Source organism: Borostomias antarcticus (genome assembly GCF_949987555.1).
Source record: "Borostomias antarcticus genome assembly, chromosome: 16".
Taxonomy (NCBI): domain Eukaryota; kingdom Metazoa; phylum Chordata; class Actinopteri; order Stomiiformes; family Stomiidae; genus Borostomias; species Borostomias antarcticus.
Window position 1 is genome coordinate 4,667,484 of NC_140249.1, and position 17,860 is coordinate 4,685,343.

The 17,860-nt window shown below is 48.5% G+C and overlaps 1 protein-coding gene across 1 annotated transcript in view; it reads right to left on the reverse strand.

The window, feature by feature from the left end:
* The window catches only part of kidins220a (kinase D-interacting substrate 220a), a 79,472-nt gene that overhangs the window by 35,515 nt on the left and 26,097 nt on the right, over window positions 1-17,860 (reverse strand). Inside the window, exons 17-23 of the mRNA XM_084450608.1 lie at window positions 17,663-17,763; window positions 15,908-16,093; window positions 14,234-14,374; window positions 11,436-11,673; window positions 10,580-10,668; window positions 7,151-7,295; window positions 4,814-4,976 (exon numbers count right to left, since the gene is read on the reverse strand). Of these exons, the coding sequence (XP_084306734.1) occupies window positions 4,814-4,976; window positions 7,151-7,295; window positions 10,580-10,668; window positions 11,436-11,673; window positions 14,234-14,374; window positions 15,908-16,093; window positions 17,663-17,763 (1,063 nt within the window). The remainder of the gene's footprint in view (window positions 1-4,813; window positions 4,977-7,150; window positions 7,296-10,579; window positions 10,669-11,435; window positions 11,674-14,233; window positions 14,375-15,907; window positions 16,094-17,662; window positions 17,764-17,860) is intronic.

A 17,860-nucleotide genomic window follows, 5' to 3' on the forward strand; every position in this document is an offset into this window, starting at 1 on the left:
TGTCCCCCAACTGGACATTGCCGTCTTTGTGTGACACCCTCTCCCCTACTTCCCAGCACTTAGACCTTGGCAGCTTCCCTCAGAGGGCCGGTGGTGAAATGGCTGATGCTATTAGCAGATTATGTGCATTCTGCAGGAGATTAGGTGGCGGCCCCGGCCTCGCTGTGGTGGGGGGGGGGGGGGATAATCTGTACACTTTGTGCTGTGCTCTTGAGAATCACACTTCCAATACTTCACATGCGCAAGCTGCTACCACGAAAGTTGCCACAAACAGCTTCTGGCCATTTTGACAGCCTTTTGGTGTGAGATTGCGAAAGGAGCCCCCCCCCCACCAACCCATCTCTGTGAGCAAACATGCAGCACATATAGTATACAGTAGTATAGCATAGCATAGCATAGCATAGCATAGCATAGCATAGCATAGCATAGCATAGCATAGGTTCTATAAGAGCTCTTCTCAATACTCTCGGATGGATAAAGACATATGAGTATTAGTCTTATTGCTTCTGTTCGCATGGGAAAAACAGTGGGAGAGAGAGAGAGAGCGAGCAAGAGAGAGAGTGAGATAGAGAGAGAGAGAGAGAGAGAGAGCAAGCAAGAGAGAGAGAGAGAGAGAGAGAGAGAGATGTTTCTGCGCTGTGATGGAGATGTGGGGCGACAGTTGACCTATAATGGGGTTGACTCATACCCATGTACACACACACTTCAGCAGTAATACATTCACATGTCAGTTCTGGGGGGGCCAGGGGGCGGGTAGCATGCTAGTGTACAAACTGACTATCACATCCCCACCCCAGCACACACACACACACACACACACACACACACACACACACACACACACACACACACACACACACACACACACACACACACACACACACACACACACACACACACACACACACACACACACACACACACACACACACACACACAGAGGCTGCTCTCAGTCATGTGGTTTACTGGCAGCGCTACCAGGACCGGGTACGTGATGTCCCGGTCCGGAGGGGAGCGCTGTACGTGGGACTGGACCGGGCCCTCGCACGCAACGGCCACAGACAGAAGCGAAGACGGGCTTATTGGATTACCGGGCCTTTGACAGCTACCTGAATGGCGGTGGTCTGACAGGCATTAGGAGGAGGAGGAGGCGGAGCCTCCGGGAGGACCGGAGCGAGGGGGATGACCGGCGTGAACAAAAGGAGAGGAGGAGGTCAGGTGGAGTTCGGGTTATCGCGCGCGGAGAGAGAGAGAGAGAGCCCGGAGAGCTGCATGCGGGCGGTGTTGACCGCGGGACGACCGTTGGGGGGGCGGGGTGGGGCGGGGGTGGGTGGTGGTAGAAGAAGCGGCTATCTGTCCTCGCATCCTTTAGAGGGAGGGCTCATATTCGTCATCACGGTCAGGCAAGGGGCGCCTGAGGTTGAAAGAGATGATGTCTCTTAAAAGACAGACGGAGTGACTCACACGGCCAGCTATGAAAGGAGGCCCGCCCGCCCGCCCAGACCACGTGAAGGAGAGCCTCGGAGCACGGAGGAGAGAGGGAGGAAAGAGGACAGAGGAAGAGGGAGAGATACAGAGAGGAAGAGAGAGAGAGATAGATACAGAAGGGAGAGAGAGGAGAGAGATACATAGAAGCAGGAAGAGAGAGAGGGATGAAGAGAGAGATACATAGAGGTTGGAAGAGACACAGAGATAAGTACATGATGTGTCGTCATCCTTTGATAAGGGTCAGTTTACTGGCTCAATTTGTATCCATCTGACCAAGGCTTTCAACTTAGTCGATCACTATCTACTGCTGGATAACTCCACTTTATTCTGGTTCAATTCATATCTACATAACAGGCATCATTGTGTCTTTTATCATGGTAGTCTGGTTATCTAGTTATGGACAAAGGTGTGCCCCAAGGTTCTTATTTGGGTCCTCTCCTTTTCTCCATCTTTAATAATGATCTCCCGAAATTATGTTCTGACTGTAATGTTCATTTATATGCCGATAACACTGTTATTTATACATCCTGCTCTGATATTTCACAAATACAAAGCACTTATTTTAATGTTGCTCAAAACTGGTTTTATAACAACAAACTTATATTGAACAAAAATACATTTTGCAGCATGATGTTTGGTACTAGATACAAACGTCCTGTGATTGGTCAGCACTTGAGAAAGTGGATGTATTTAAATATCTGGGTGTATGGCTGGACCCGGAACTCTCCTTTAGGCCACATATTGATTTTGTCATTCAAAAAATAAATTGCAGTCTGAGCACATTATACCACTCAATAAGTTGTTTCACCCTTCAGGTAAGAAAAATAATAATTTCTCAATTAGTACTACCCATTCTCGTTTATGCGTGTATGCAGAACACATCTGAATCTCATCTGCCTCCTCTAAAGATAGTATTCAGAAGTCTGTGCAGATTTGTTCTGAGCTGTCCGTATCGTACCCATCATTGCCTTATGTATGAATCGCTTAACTGGCTCTAAACTACCTCTAAATAAAGCATTTTCATTGCTGTTTATTTTTAAATGTATTTTTTCTTAATTATCCTTCTTATCTTATCCTAGTTCCATGCAGATCCCCATATCACTAAAGAAGTGGGGCGCCGGGTCTTTAAATGTAAAGCCCCATCTGACTGGAATAGCCTGCCTGACTCTCTCCCATCCATCTCCTCACTGTACATTTTAGGCCGTCACCATTTGCTCATTTTGAAAACAACTTGTTTCTGATTGTGTTTAATTCTTTATAAAGGGTTTGTGGTGTGCTGGTGGGCTGGGGGATTGCGAGTGTGTGGGTGTGCTTTTACTCAAGGTTCCCCGGGTTTACACTGACATTGGCAAATCTTCTTTTTCTTTTAATGTCCCTCACTCCTGGAATGCCCTCCAACGCTTTTTAAAACTGGACTCAATGCCATCATTTTTAAAGTTCAAGTCCATGATTATGCACCATTGTACATCTGTCTGTAACTGTTTGAGTATATCTTAACATTGACTATTTTTATATTGAGTTTATCCATTTAGTTACTGTTTTTTTATACCTTCCTGTGTCTGTCCTTTTGTTGTTGCTGTTGTTGATTATGTATTGTTCGCTCGTCGTCACTGTAAATGATTTTTGTACTGCTGTCGTATTTGTGTTTCAAGGACCCTCTTGAAAACAAGATTACTCATCGGAAGGTTTATCCTTCAATAAAATTAAATTCATAATGGGGGAGAGGGAGATACTGTACAGAAAGAGAGAGAGGGATACATAGAGGCAGAGACTGAGAGAGACAGAGGGAGAGAGAGAGAAAGAGGGAGAGGGAGAGAGAGAAAGGGAGAGGGAGAAGGGGGGGAGAGGGGGGGGGGGGGGGTAGTGGGAGAGAGCTACTTACTGTACATGACACTGCTACTTAGCCTACACCTAACCAGAGACCTAGGTAGGCATGACACACCGTCTCTCTATGGCCAGCTAACCATCTCATGATTCCATCCATATCAAGTCTCCGTGGTCTAACCATTAATCGCTCCCCTCTGTCTGCTGAGGGTGAAATATTCTGCAATGGAAGGAAAGAATAGAAGAAGAAAAACTGAACAGAGCCATGTAGTGCTTCCACGCCTGCGTCCAGCCAACAGCAGCCCTACAGCAGGGTAGAGGGGCTGGATGGTACTGTGTGGCTGGACTGGACTGGGCTAGGCTAGGCAGTGGGGCTAGGTGCTGCTGGGCTGGGCTGGGCTGGGCTGGGCTGGGCTGGGCTGGGCTGGGCTGGGCTGGGCTAGGCTAGGCTAGGCTAGGCAGTGGGGCTAGGTGCTGCTGGGCTGGGCTGGGCTGGGCTGGGCTGGGCTGGGCTGGGCTGGGCTGGGCTGGGCTGGGCTGGGCTGGGCTGGGCTGGGCTAGGCTAGGCTAGACAGTGGGGCTAGGCGCTGCTGTGTGGCTGAGCTAAACTAAGCTATGCTAGGTCAGGCAGCACAGCCGGGCTGCAGGGTGAAACCGTGTGGCAAGGGCTGATCAGGGCTGGGCTAATCTCTGAGCTAGTCCGGGCTGGGCTAATCTCTGAGCTAGTCCGGGCTGGGCTAGACTGAGCCGGGTTAGACGACACGGCAGCGGGGCTGGGCGGTGCTACGCGGTGGCGCCGGCCGGGCTCGGTGACGCTGAGCCCGGTTGACACTCGGACGCCCCGGGGAGGGCCAGGCGCTAGTGGACTGTGACAGAGGCCAACCTTTAAAGGCCAGATACTGATGAACAACAGCTCCTATGCTAATGACTAATGCCTCCTCCTCTTCTCCCTCTCCTCCTCCTTTCCCTCTCCTCCCCCTCCTCCTCTTCTCCCTCTCCTCTGCCTCCTCTCCTCCTCCCCCTTCTCTCCTCCTCCTCTTCTCCCTCTCCTCCTCCTCCTCTCCTCCTCCCCCTCCTCTCCTCCTCTCCTCATCCTCCTCTTCTCCCTCTCCTCCCCTCCCCCTCCACTCTTCATCCTCCTCCTCCTCCTCCGGTCTCAGCAACAACCACCCTTCCTTCTCCCCTCCTTGGATCAGTGAATAGAGAGCAGCACTCTCGTCTGCTCCCTTAGTGAGAACTGTGGCATTTTATTTCTTATCCTGATATAAAATATATGCTAAGCGACATGGTGTGTGGGCTGGAAGAGAAGGTCTGTATGCCGGTCGTTGCTTTGTTTCTGAGATGCTGCGGTGCTCAGAGACTGAGACTGCTCAGAGCGGTCAAAGTGGGAAATGAAGATCCTCTACTGCCACCTACTGGTTGATATGGTACATGCACCGTACTGCGATCATCTCTATGCTGTGTGCGTGTGTGCGTGCGTGTGTGTTGCGTGTGTACTGACCTCTCGTAGATGGTCTTGAGGGTGACCTGGTCCGAGATCCCGTCCGTCTCCTCCAGGAAGAGGATGACCCAGGACGTCCTGTAGGGCCACTCCTCCGTCAGGTTGATCCAGGACGCCAGGCGGTCCCAGTTAAAGATGATCTGATTGGCTCTCAGCAGCCGCCCTGGATTCACAGCCGGTGAGAGTCAAGAGTCACTAGCTTCAGAGGAGCTGGGAGGCTTCTGTTTCAATGACGACATTGCTCTTAACTAAACAAAGTGACTATGCATCTCTTACTCTCTATTGTGGGGTAGGGTGTGTTCTATTGTGCAGTAGGGTGTGTTCTATTGTGGGGTAGGGTGTGTTCTATTGTGGGGTAGGGTGTGTTCTATTGTGGGGTAGGGTGTGTTCTATTGTGGGGTAGGGTGTGTTCTATTGTGGGGTAGGGTGTGTTCTATTGTGGGGTAAGGTGTGTTCTATTGTGGGGTAAGGTGTGTTCTATTGTGTGGTAAGGTGTGTTCTATTGTGTGGTAAGGTGTGTTCTATTGTGGGGTAAGGTGTGTTCTATTGTGTTCTATTGTGGGGTAGGGTGTGTTCTATTGTGTGGTAAGGTGTGTTCTATTGTGGGGTAGAGTGTGTTCTACTGTGAGGTAAGGTGTGTTCTATTGTGGGGTAGGGTGTGTTCTATTGTGTGGTAGGGTGTGTTCTATTGTGGGGTAAGGTGTGTTCTATTGTGGGGTAGGGTGTGTTCTATTGTGTGGTAAGGTGTGTTCTATTGTGGGGTAGGGTGTGTTCTATTGTGGGGTAGGGTGTGTTCTATTGTGGGGTAAGGTGTGTTCTATTGTGGGGTAAGGTGTGTTCTATTGTGTGGTAAGGTGTGTTCTATTGTGTGGTAAGGTGTGTTCTATTGTGGGGTAAGGTGTGTTCTATTGTGTTCTATTGTGGGGTAGGGTGTGTTCTATTGTGTGGTAAGGTGTGTTCTATTGTGGGGTAGAGTGTGTTCTACTGTGAGGTAAGGTGTGTTCTATTGTGGGGTAGGGTGTGTTCTATTGTGTGGTAGGGTGTGTTCTATTGTGGGGTAAGGTGTGTTCTATTGTGTTCTATTGTGGGGTAGGGTGTGTTCTATTGTGTGGTAAGGTGTGTTCTATTGTGGGGTAAGGTGTGTTCTATTGTGTGGTAAGGTGTGTTCTATTGTGGGGTAGGGTGTGTTCTATTGTGGGGTAGGGTGTGTTCTATTGTGTGGTAAGGTGTGTTCTATTGTGTGGTAAGGTGTGTTCTATTGTGGGGTAGGGTGTGTTCTATTGTGGGGTAGGGTGTGTTCTATTGTGTGGTAAGGTGTGTTCTATTGTGTGGTAAGGTGTGTTATATTGTGGGGTAGGGTGTGTTCTATTGTGTTCTATTGTGGGGTAGGGTGTGTTCTATTGTGGGGTAGGGTGTGTTCTATTGTGGGGTAGGGTGTGAGAGGGCTGGACAGGACAGGACCGGTGAGTAGACACGTACATCAGCTCAGACAGACGTGTTGGGGGACATGAGCTCAGACAGACGTGTTGGGGGACATGAGCTCAGACAGACGTGTTGGGGGACATGAGCTCAGACAGACGTGTTGGGGGACATGAGCTCAGACAGACGTGTTGGGAGACATGAGCTCAGACAGACGTGTTGGGAGACATGAGCTCAGACAGACGTGTTGGGGGACATGAGCTCAGACAGACGTGTTGGGGGACATGAGCTCAGACAGACGTGTTGGGAGACATGAGCTCAGACAGACGTGTTGGGAGACATGAGCTCAGACAGACGTGTTGGGGGACATGAGGTCAGACAGACGTGTTGGGAGACATGAGCTCAGACAGACGTGTTGGGGGACATGAGCTCAGACAGACGTGTTGGGGGACATGAGCTCAGACAGACGTGTTGGGGGACATGAGCTCAGACAGACGTGTTGGGGGACATGAGCTCAGACAGACGTGTTGGGGGACATGAGCTCAGACAGACGTGTTGGGGGACATGAGCTCAGACAGACGTGTTGGGAGACATGAGCTCAGACAGACGTGTTGGGAGACATGAGCTCAGACAGACGTGTTGGGGGACATGAGCTCAGACAGACGTGTTGGGGGACATGAGCTCAGACAGACGTGTTGGGAGACATGAGCTCAGACAGACGTGTTGGGAGACATGAGCTCAGACAGACGTGTTGGGGGACATGAGGTCAGACAGACGTGTTGGGAGACATGAGCTCAGACAGACGTGTTGGGGGACATGAGCTCAGACAGACGTGTTGGGGGACATGAGCTCAGACAGTGTTGGGGGACAGAGACACAGCTGATGTAAAGCAGTGAGTGACGGCGTGCGGCGCTGTACCCGTGACGGAGACGATGTTGAGCAGCCTCCTCATGGTCTGGGGGCTGATGTCGCTGAACCAGTCCTCGGTCACCAGCAGCTTGGTCAGGTCGAAGGACATCTGCCGGGTGATGGTCCTCTGCATCTGCCTGCGTCTGTATGTGTCCTGCACAGGAAGCCCCACTCAGCACTTAACCACAGATCAACCACAGATCAACGTTACAACGTCCACAGAGATTTCTGGAAATTTAACACAGACTGAAGCTGCTAGGAAACTAGGGCTTCAAAATGAATGGTGTATTACTGGTTTATTAACCGTGTATTACTGGTTTATTAACCGTGTATTACTGGTTTATTAACTGTGTATTACTGGTTTATTAAGCGTGTATTACTGGTTTATTAACCGTGTATTACTGGTTTATTAACCGTGTATTACTGGTTTATTAACCGTGTATTACTGGTTCATTGACTGTGTATTACTGGTTTATTAACCGTGTATTACTGGTTTATTAACCGTGTATTACTGGTTCATTGACTGTGTATTACTGGTTCATTGACTGTGTATTACTGGTTTATTAACCGTGTATTACTGGTTTATTAACCATGTATTACTGGTTTATTAACCGTGTATTACTGGTTTATTAACCGTGTATTACTGGTTTATTAACCGTGTATTACTGGTTTATTAACCGTGTATTACTGGTTCATTGACTGTGTATTACTGGTTTATTAACCGTGTATTACTGGTTTATTAACCGTGTATTACTGGTTTATTAACCGTGTATTACTGGTTTATTAACCGTGTATTACTGGTTTATTAACTGTGTATTACTGGTTTTATTAACCGTGTATTACTGGTTTATTAACTGTGTATTACTGGTTTATTAACCGTGTATTACTGGTTTATTAACCGTGTATTACTGGTTTATTAACCGTGTATTACTGGTTTATTAACCGTGTATTACTGGTTTATTAACCGTGTATTACTGGTTTATTAACCATGTATTACTGGTTTATTAACCGTGTATTACTGGTTTATTAACCATGTATTACTGGTTTATTAACCGTGTATTACTGGTTTATTAACCATGTATTACTGGTTTATTAACCGTGTATTACTGGTTTATTAACCGTGTATTACTGGTTTATTAACCGTGTATTACTGGTTTATTAACCGTGTATTACTGGTTCATTGACTGTGTATTACTGGTTTATTAACCATGTATTACTGGTTTATTAACCGTGTATTACTGGTTTATTAACCGTGTATTACTGGTTACACACAATATCAGGCAAAATACTCTCAATTAGTACTCTTTGCCATGATCGTGCAGCGCTACTAGGAACACAGCCTCAGGAGTAAGTAATGGGAGTTCACAGCATCAGAGTGAACGTTTACAGTGCAGCAAATCTGAACGCGAATCCAAGCGCTGCTGTCACCATTATGGGGGAGGATGCTTGGCCTCCTGTTCTACATCTCCCGTGACCCTGTGACATTGTCGCTGTGTGCCGCACGCCATGTGACAGGCCTCTGGAACAGACGTCTTACTGGAACAGGCGTCTTTATCTCACGTTAGGACAAACAGAAGCTAAGAGACTCCGCCTCCCTCCTCCCCCCTCTGCTCAGCACACAAGTGTCTCTGTTGCTGCCGGCCAATTATCAGACGGAAGAACTCCGGAGTTAAGGCACTGTAGGCAGGAAGTGTCCATATTTGGGCATAAGGAAATACACTTTAATAAAGTATGACAGTAAACACACTACTTACTTAGCGAGGTTAGCTCCTGTCACAGAGCCATCGATTACACATGCCAGGGCAAATTGCTGAAAACAAAAAAGTTGGTAGACGGCCAAGCTTTTTGTAAAGAGACTGGCTAAAAGTCCCATTAGTCCCATGCAGGGATCGCTGCCTTTACGTTTGGAATGTGTGTTGTACAGTGTGCAGCCCTGGGCGGGGCCAGACTACCAGCAGACAGGGCACAGCAGCAGGGACCAGGCTACCAGCAGACAGGGCACAGCAGCAGGGACCAGGCTACCAGCAGACAGGGCACAGCACCAGGGGCACAATGTTGGCTCCGCCCATCACAAGGCAGGAGAACAGCTGGGCTGGGCTGGTCTTAATGCCTGCCTCGTGTGCTTCCTCCCTGCTACAGCGAGTCTGGACGGAGGCTCCGCCCACCGGTACGGCTGGACCGGGCTGGCGCTGACAGGTTGGACGGATACTACCGGATTCTCACCGACAACAAAGGACTGGACTGGATGACTTTGAGCTTTTTTGTTTGATACTGACAAGAATCTGAACTGCCAAGGCAAACTGGAACTGGGACAGAGGAACGCTATCGTAGCACGCGCGCACACACACGCACACACACGCGCGCACACAATCAAACCCATCAGGAGTTCACGTCAGGCCAGAGCTCAGCGGCGGTTCTGTTTACAGCCTCCCTCCTCCTCCCTCCTCCTCCCTCCTCCTCCGTCTCGTAAAGATAGACTCTGGTCAGACGATCCACCACTCTGCAATTAAGGAGCAGAGACACAGAGGCGTCCCTCCTCCTTCTCCTCCTCCTCCTCCATCCTCTTTAACTGGGCTGGTGAAGAGGAGAACTCTGCTGAGCCGCCCTCAGGATGGAGGTTTTGGAGATAAGCCTTGTGATTAGTTCATTATTACTGCCCAATCAGCGGCGACGGAAGATTGAATCCGGCCCTATCAGATTCAATCCAGACTACGTGAAACAACAACAACCTAGCAGCCGCCCAAGACGATTGGTCTAAAGAAATACAGCCCCCCCCCCCTAAACGAAGTGTGGGTTAGGTCTGGCTAGGTGAGATTTGCTACCCTCGCTCCTGAAGAGACCACGGGAAAAAAAAAAAAAAACAGGGACAAAAAAAGAAGCAGATAAATCATGTGCTCCGATTAACAAACATAGCGGCCAACGGGTGTCGGGCAGGGGGGGGGAGCGGTGGGGGCGCCAGGAGCCACTTAGCCTCCCGCCAGCAGACCCGGTGCCAGGGTTTTTGTCACGGGCGGCCGCCACCGCCGCGACTCCTCCCCGCCATCGGGATGTGGCACCGCCACAGGAAGGATAAACACACATTACATCCATTACCCAGACTCCTCGGCGACACGCAGAGAGGGGGCTCTCCCACTTCCCGTTCGCCCGCCTGCCTGCCTGAGCCCGACCGCTGGGGAGAGTTACAACCCTGCGAGCGTGGTGGCGGCCATTATGGGTGGGACTTGTTAAATGTGGCCTGCTCTCTGTCAAGTGGGAGGATAAATGTGTGCCCAGTAAAAAAGGGGAGCTTTAGATTCGTTGCGTTAGCAGCGGCACTGTGGGGAGGCCTGGGTGTAACATGGGGGAGAGAGATGGGGAGACAGAGAGAAAGAGAGAGAGATGGGGAGACAGAGAAAGAGAGAGAGAGAGCAGAAGCAGGGACACGGTAGAGGTCCTTACCCTGCGGTTGAGGGCGGTCTTGCTGCCCAGCTTGTTCTGGTCTCCCAGGCTGTTCGGGGACGTCTTCCTGTCCACATCCTCAGTCCATCCTGACAGGGAGGCATCCAGGACACATTCAATAACACAACTCAACCTCAGAGCCAGAGATATTAACCCCCATACTGCCATGCTCTCATCTGGTTCTACTCATCTAAATGAGCGTTGTTCTGGTATCTGTGTGTGTGTGTCTGTGTGGGGTATGTGTGTGAGAGAGAGAGAGAGAGAGAGAGAGAGAGAGAGAGAGTGTGTGTGTGTGCATGTGGGTAACTGTGTGTGTGTGTGTGTGTGTGTGTGTGTGTGTGTGTGTGTGTGTGTGTGTGTGTGTGTGTGTGTGTGTGTGTGTGTGTGTGTGTGTGAGCGTGTGCGTGTATATGTGTATATGTGTGTGTGTGTGTGTGTATGTGTGTGTATGTGTGCGTGTGTGTGTGTGTGTGTGTATATGTATATGTGTGTGTGTGTGTGTGTATATGTGTGTGATCTAAAATACCGACCACTGCTCGATGTAATAACCAGCTTTGGGTACACATGTACATTTTGTATCCTCATATTCGGAAGTCTTGGCCATGTATACAAATGCACCGTGAGTGAGTCTGAGGATTGCTGGCTTGCCAAAGAGAAAAGCCAAGCAAATTGCCAAATTCTGCTGTCTCAGCTATTATTGGCAGCTTAGCCGTGCGGAGAAGGAGGTGCTATGTGTATCCTTAAGTGTTCAATGCTGCTTAGCCCTAATATATTTGATTCCCTGCTTATGTAATATAATTTGTGGAACCAAATAAAGTATTCAAATGTGTGTGTGTGTGTGTGTGTGTGTGTGTACCCTCTGCTGCGGCCAGCTCTCCGTTAGTGGGGGCAGCCATGCACAGCTTCTTGGCGGTGCTGAGGCCCCTGCTGTTGAGGAAGACGGGCAGGTGGACGATGTTCCTCATGTAGTCGTGGCCGTTGATGTTGGAGTCGCGCAGCACGCTGTTCAGGTTCTGGTTGATGGCCTTGATGATGATGTGCGGGTCGCTGGCGAAGATGGAGATGAAGGGGCCCTTGGAGAACAGCACCCTCACCTGGCGAGGCCGGGGAACAGCATTTGAAAGTTTTTAAAAAAAAGTACATACACCATAATAATCACCTGGTACTGAATACACACGTACCAGAGAAAGGGACCACAGTACGACATTCTAAAACTAACGAGGATGTAAACACAGAAAAGTTAATGATTTCGCTCTACAGCGACCCCAACTGGTGTCGGAGTCACAGGCTTGAGGGGGTCAGGTGGCTGACCCTCCACAGCAATGACAGGGGACAACTGGACAATAGATTGGGTGTGATTGACTACCAAAATTGAGTGAAAATGTGATAATGGTAAATGGTAATAGTAAATGGTAACTGGACTGCACTTATATAGTGCTTTTATCCGCTTTACAATGGCCTCTCATTCACATATTCACACACCAATGGCGGCCAGCTGCCATGCAATGTCTGCTCATTGGGAGCAATTTGGGCTTCAGTGTCTCCCCAAGGACACTTCGACATGTGGACAGGAGGAGGAGCCGGGATACGAACCGCCGACCCTACGATCGTTGGACAACTCCTGAGCTACAGCCGCCCGAAAAATCTGAGATATAAAATAAAATCTGAAATAAATCTATAATAACCAGGCCAGGTCCAGCCTGGCTTATGTGCGTGGCTGGCTTGTTTCTGTTCAGGACTGGTTGAACGGAAGCTAGTCACACCACTGAAATAGCTGTGAATTGAAATGACATGAAATAATGTCTGATAAATAAAGATGGGTCTTGTCACCTGGACACATCAGTTCCAATGCTTCTAATTCTAATTCAGCACAATGAGAGCGAGATAGCCAGTAAGCTCATGGGCTCACAACAACTAGCAGCAGCTTCCATATCATTAATGGTAGCGGTCAGCGGCTAAAGCAGTTACACTGATGATTCCTGTAACGTTAGCTATTTTGCTGCAATTGGTTCAACTTCTGTTTCTGGACAAAGGTAAGGGATAAAAAGGTTGGATTGAAAGGATGAATGTGTGGAGGTTTGGAGTATAGTCCCATAAAGTCATCCCCACCGGGGCCTTGAACCCCCGTCTCCCGGGTGGGAGTCCTATGCTTTCACCGCTACTCTACTTGTGGAGAAGAGATCGGTTGGTTGATTTTGGTGTCCTTCTTTATTTTGGTGTGCTGGGACTACTGCCTCTTGTGGTGCCAACAGAGAAATGCAGGTCACAAAAAAAGAGAGACAAACCAAAGAAAGGCAGTGGCAGGGCGTGTGGCCCACTGTACCTGACTCAGTAAACCACTGGTTTAAGGCACGCGTGTCGCCACACAGCAGGGACCTTTTCCACCCTGACGGAGGACATTGTCTGCGTGTCACACGACTCTGATCTGAGCTCCATGAACGGCCTGTTAGCCTCCCTAGGGAGCACCCTGAGGCCAGCTGTCACTCTGTCTGTCTGGGGCCATCTGTCACTCTGTCTGTCCGCACGCAAGTACGCTCTGCTTAAGTCGTTCCCCCGCTAATTCACTTAAAGACGCGGTCAGGGCTCGACGCGGCCGGGTCCTCAAACGCCGCTGTTCATACCTCGGCCGTTCGACGCGAGGACACGTCCTTGTTAGTGGCAAAGAAAACAAACTTCACCCGTTTGACTCTGTTAATTCATATGGAGATTAGAAGGGTGGGGGGGGGGGGGGGGGGGGGGAAGAGCACTGCAGAGTGCTCTACCGGAACACGGAGACGTGTTCATAGGGAGGGAGGGAGGGAGAGAGGAAGGGGGGAGGGAGGGATGGAGAGTGGGAGGGAGGAGGGAGGAGGAGATGGAGGGAGGAGGGAAGGGATGGAGAGAGAGAGAAAGGGGGGTGGAGAGAGGGAGGAAAGGATGGAGAGAGAAGGAAGGAGGTGGGGAGGGGGGATGGAGAGATGGAGGGCTGGGGGGGGTGGGGGCTAGGGCGGAAGGGAGGGACAGAAGACTCATCTTGTTGAGGCAGAAGATTGCATTAGCACACAGACAGGAGGCTGCCAACAAGCATGGGAAGGTCACTGCTCTTAAAATAAGAACACTTGGAGTGGAGGGAAATTCTATTACAGCAGCTGGGGGTGGGGGAATCTGGACGGGGGGGGGGGGGGGTAGGAGGGGGGCGGGGGCAGGGACAGAGGGGCTACTGTGTGGGCTGAGTGTCCAGGAGAAGGACCCTTATGAGAGGTGGATTGCCAACATGTCCCTTAGCCACGACAACATCACTACGGGCAGGGAGCCATGCGCGTCTGACTGTGGAGCTAATGAAAGAGATGGTTTGTTTATTAGTGATAATGGCTGAATTGGCTGTTTCCCCCCAAAACCCTGGGAACTCATGGACAACTGTGTGTGTTTTGTGTTTGGCATTTTATGGCCCGAATTCCCATACCGAGTAATTTTCAGGGGCACATGCGCTGACACACACACACACACACACACACACACACACACACACACGTGCACACAAACACACACGCACACACACGTGCACATGCATGTGCACACACAAACACACACACATGCACACACACATTCACACAAACACACACACGTGCACACACACACGCGCACACACAGACACATTCACACAAACACACGCACCGTGTCCAGCATCTGCAGCACTCTGTCCTGCTCGCAGGCGTCCAGTCCGTCGATGATGACCGCCATGCGAGTCTGGTTCTGGGTGAACCCGTCGATGGTCTTCGCCATCTTAGACATCAGCTCCACCTCATGCTTCAACACCTGTCACAGAAACAATAACACACACACACACATCAGCTCCACCTCATGCTTCAACACCTGTCACAGAAACAATAACACACACACTATCAGGTACGCAAGGAAGAGAGCATTGTACCAATAGAGATTCAGGGTTCACTGTCTGCATGTATCTATATATCATATTATTTATTTATTCATCTCTTTTTTGTTCATTTGAGCTTGACCAGCGACACTGGAAACATATTTTGCATGTAAATAGATGACGTATGTATAGAAGTAAGTCGTAAAGGTGTCTTATAATCCCATATGGGATGGGCCGACAGTAGGCATGACACTTAAATAAAAAATTCATTCATTCATTCATTCATTCATTCATTCATTCATTCATTCATTCATTCATTCATTCATTCATCAGGTCACAACAGCCAGGAACAGTAACGCACACTATCAGGCCACAACAACCAGGAACAATATGAGTCAAACTCAGTTGTATTTAAATCAGAGGCCGTATTCACAAAACGTTTTAAGACTAAAAGTAGCTTCTCACCGCTTTAGGAACAACTCCTGAAAATAATGGGCGTGTCACTCATACATGCAATTTTAGGATAAGAGTATTTTACAAAGGGTTTTAGCGGTAGAAACAGCTAAGTCCGGGAGAAGTTAGAGGCAGTCAAGAGGACTTCTAAAGTATACAGTAGTCTTTGTATCAAACCCGTCCCATATTAGATAAACGGTTGAAAATACTGTATCTGCCAGGTGGAACTTGTGATCAAGATGGCGGAGCCATTCAGCAGCTCTGTGAATAGACTTTAAGAGGGAAGTCTTAGCTAGGGAATGTTAGTGTGGCTTAGGAGTACTGCTATTAATAAGTTATAATATATAATATATATAAATATAATATTATAATATATATAATATATATAAATAATAAATTAATAAAATGCTTTGTGAATATGTCCCCAGGACTTCAGAGTTAAACTCAGTCCTATTTAAATCAGAACTCCAGAGTTAAACTCAGTCCTATTTAAATCAGAACTCCAGAGTTAAACTCAGTCCTATTTAAATCAGATCTCCAGAGTTAAACTCAGTCCTATTTAAATCAGATCTCCTGAGTTAAACTCAGTCCTATTTAAATCAAATCTCCAGAGTTAAACTCAGTCCTATTTAAATCAGATCTCCAGAGTTAAACTCAGTCCTATTTAAATCAGATCTCCTGAGTTAAACTCAGTCCTATTTAAATCAGAACTCCAGAGTTAAACTCAGTCCTATTTAAATCCGATCTCCAGAGTTAAACTCAGTCCTATTTAAATCAGATCTCCTGAGTTAAACTCAGTCCTATTTAAATCAGATCTCCAGAGTTAAACTCAGTCCTATTTAAATCAGATCTCCAGAGTTAAACCTCAGTCCTATTTAAATCAGATCTCCAGAGTTAAACTCAGTCCTATTTAAATCAGAACTCCAGAGTTAAACTCAGTCCTATTTAAATCAGAACTCCAGAGTTAAATAGTGAACACAGCTTCCTCGTCCTATCAGGAGCCGGGGGGCCGTCCTCACCTTCATGAAGCCCTCGCTCTTCAGCTTGTGCATGTTGTTGGCGGCGCTGTGCAGCCGTTTCCTCTGGGAGTTGAGCACCGAGTCGGCCACCTGCCACCACGTACGACAGTTCAGCAGCAGAGCCAGCCCCACCACGCTCGCCATGGCGATGAGGACGGTGTTCACCGTCAGGTTGGTGCCGTCCACCTCCGGGGGAAAAGACAAACAACAGCTGCGTATGAACATGAGGAACTAGGAACGGTGCTCGGAGAAGCACAGACCTCCGGCCGTGATTTCGTGGCTCGGTGCGCGCCACTTTCATACGACCAAGACATGTTTGGTATCGCTGCATTGGTTAGGTCTAGAGATTTATGCCGTTCCAAACCCTGTGTGTCTGTGACCTTCCCATGTCCAGATATGGCCGTTTCAATCACTCCCATTGATAATGAATGGGGGTAATTTTGCTCTCCAAAAAGTCCAAAAAATGAATGGAGTTGAATGGCCGGCATGGCCGTGTTTGGGTGGCTCGTGGACCCCGCCGCGTGATTTGGATCCACTCCAAAATGTAATGGGTTCTAAGTTGGCCCATGCTACACCCCTCCACCAAGTTTCATGAAAATCGCTCTGATAGTTTTTTTGTAATCCTGCTTACTAATAAACAAACAAACAAACCAACCAACCAACCAACACACGCCACCGAAAACATGCGCTGTCGCAGGGGCAGAGGTAAACATCCATGTGAGTAGATGGATGTGAGATTAGACACACAACATCATTTATAGCCAAATACTTATTTCCATGTATGTGTAACGGAATGATTTAGGAATAAAATCTTAGGCTACTTAATTCAGCGTAACTGTAAAATTGTGTCCAGCTTCAAGGCATGCTACAGTGTTCCAGCTGCCAGCTAACATTAGCCTACATACAAATAATAAGAAGCCAATGTCTATCTTGTCTGACAGACAAGGTTTATCATACAAACACAGCCTACTGTTGTGTTCTGATACAGTATCATCCATCCCAGTGACAGATGGATGGCCTGGTTCATGTCCCTTCTCTGGTCTGTCAGTAGCCTACCTGTTCCTTCTGCTAGTTCTGCTTCCTCCCTCTGGTCCTCAACTTGCTCTGAAATTCTCCTACTTTTAACAACAGTATCACCAGCTTCTCCATCTCTCTCTTTTCTCTTAAACATTAGATCAATTTTTCTTTGCCTTTTGCCTTTTCATAACATTCAACAAGCATGTGACGTTTTTAATGTTCCCCCCTTCTTTCCCTCAGAGGGTTAACGGCAGGCACGCTACCCAGCGCCTAGGCAACCAACGTCCAATCACACACCCTTCCGAGGATGTGTTTGCGGAAGCATCGAGCACTCGACTGAGCTCGCACGACTGTGTCATTCATGATTTAGGTTGTTGATCGTGAAACATCACAACTTATTACTTGGGATTTTTTATTTTGTTTTGTTTTGTGCAAAAACCACTGCTCACTGCTGTCTGACAAAATCCACAGCACTCGAGTCTACAATGCAGACTTACGAGTTACAAAAATGCGCCTCAACACGGAACACATTCTGTCGATGGAATACCACAGAGATTTTAATGTAGCTCAAATTGACATTGATTTAGCAGAAATGCGTTTGAAAATTGTGTGGATAAAGGGCCTGTTTGATCCTGTTTTGACAGGCAGATGTTGCGTCGCCTAAAAAAAATTACACAAAAAACATGTTCCTTATTTACGGCGGAGCAGCGCATGGTGAGGAGCAGAACAGAGACGCACCTTGAAGATGGCGAGGAGGGTCATGCCCGTGATCAGGCAGCCCAGCGTGACCACGAAGAGCACGAAGGACGGCACGCAACACGTCTTCTTCCACTTCCTGCCTGGGGACGGAGGGGAGGGAGGGAAGGAGGGGGAGAGAGAGAGGGAGGGAGGGAGAGAGAGAGAGAGGGAGATAGGGAGGAAGAGGGATGGAGATAT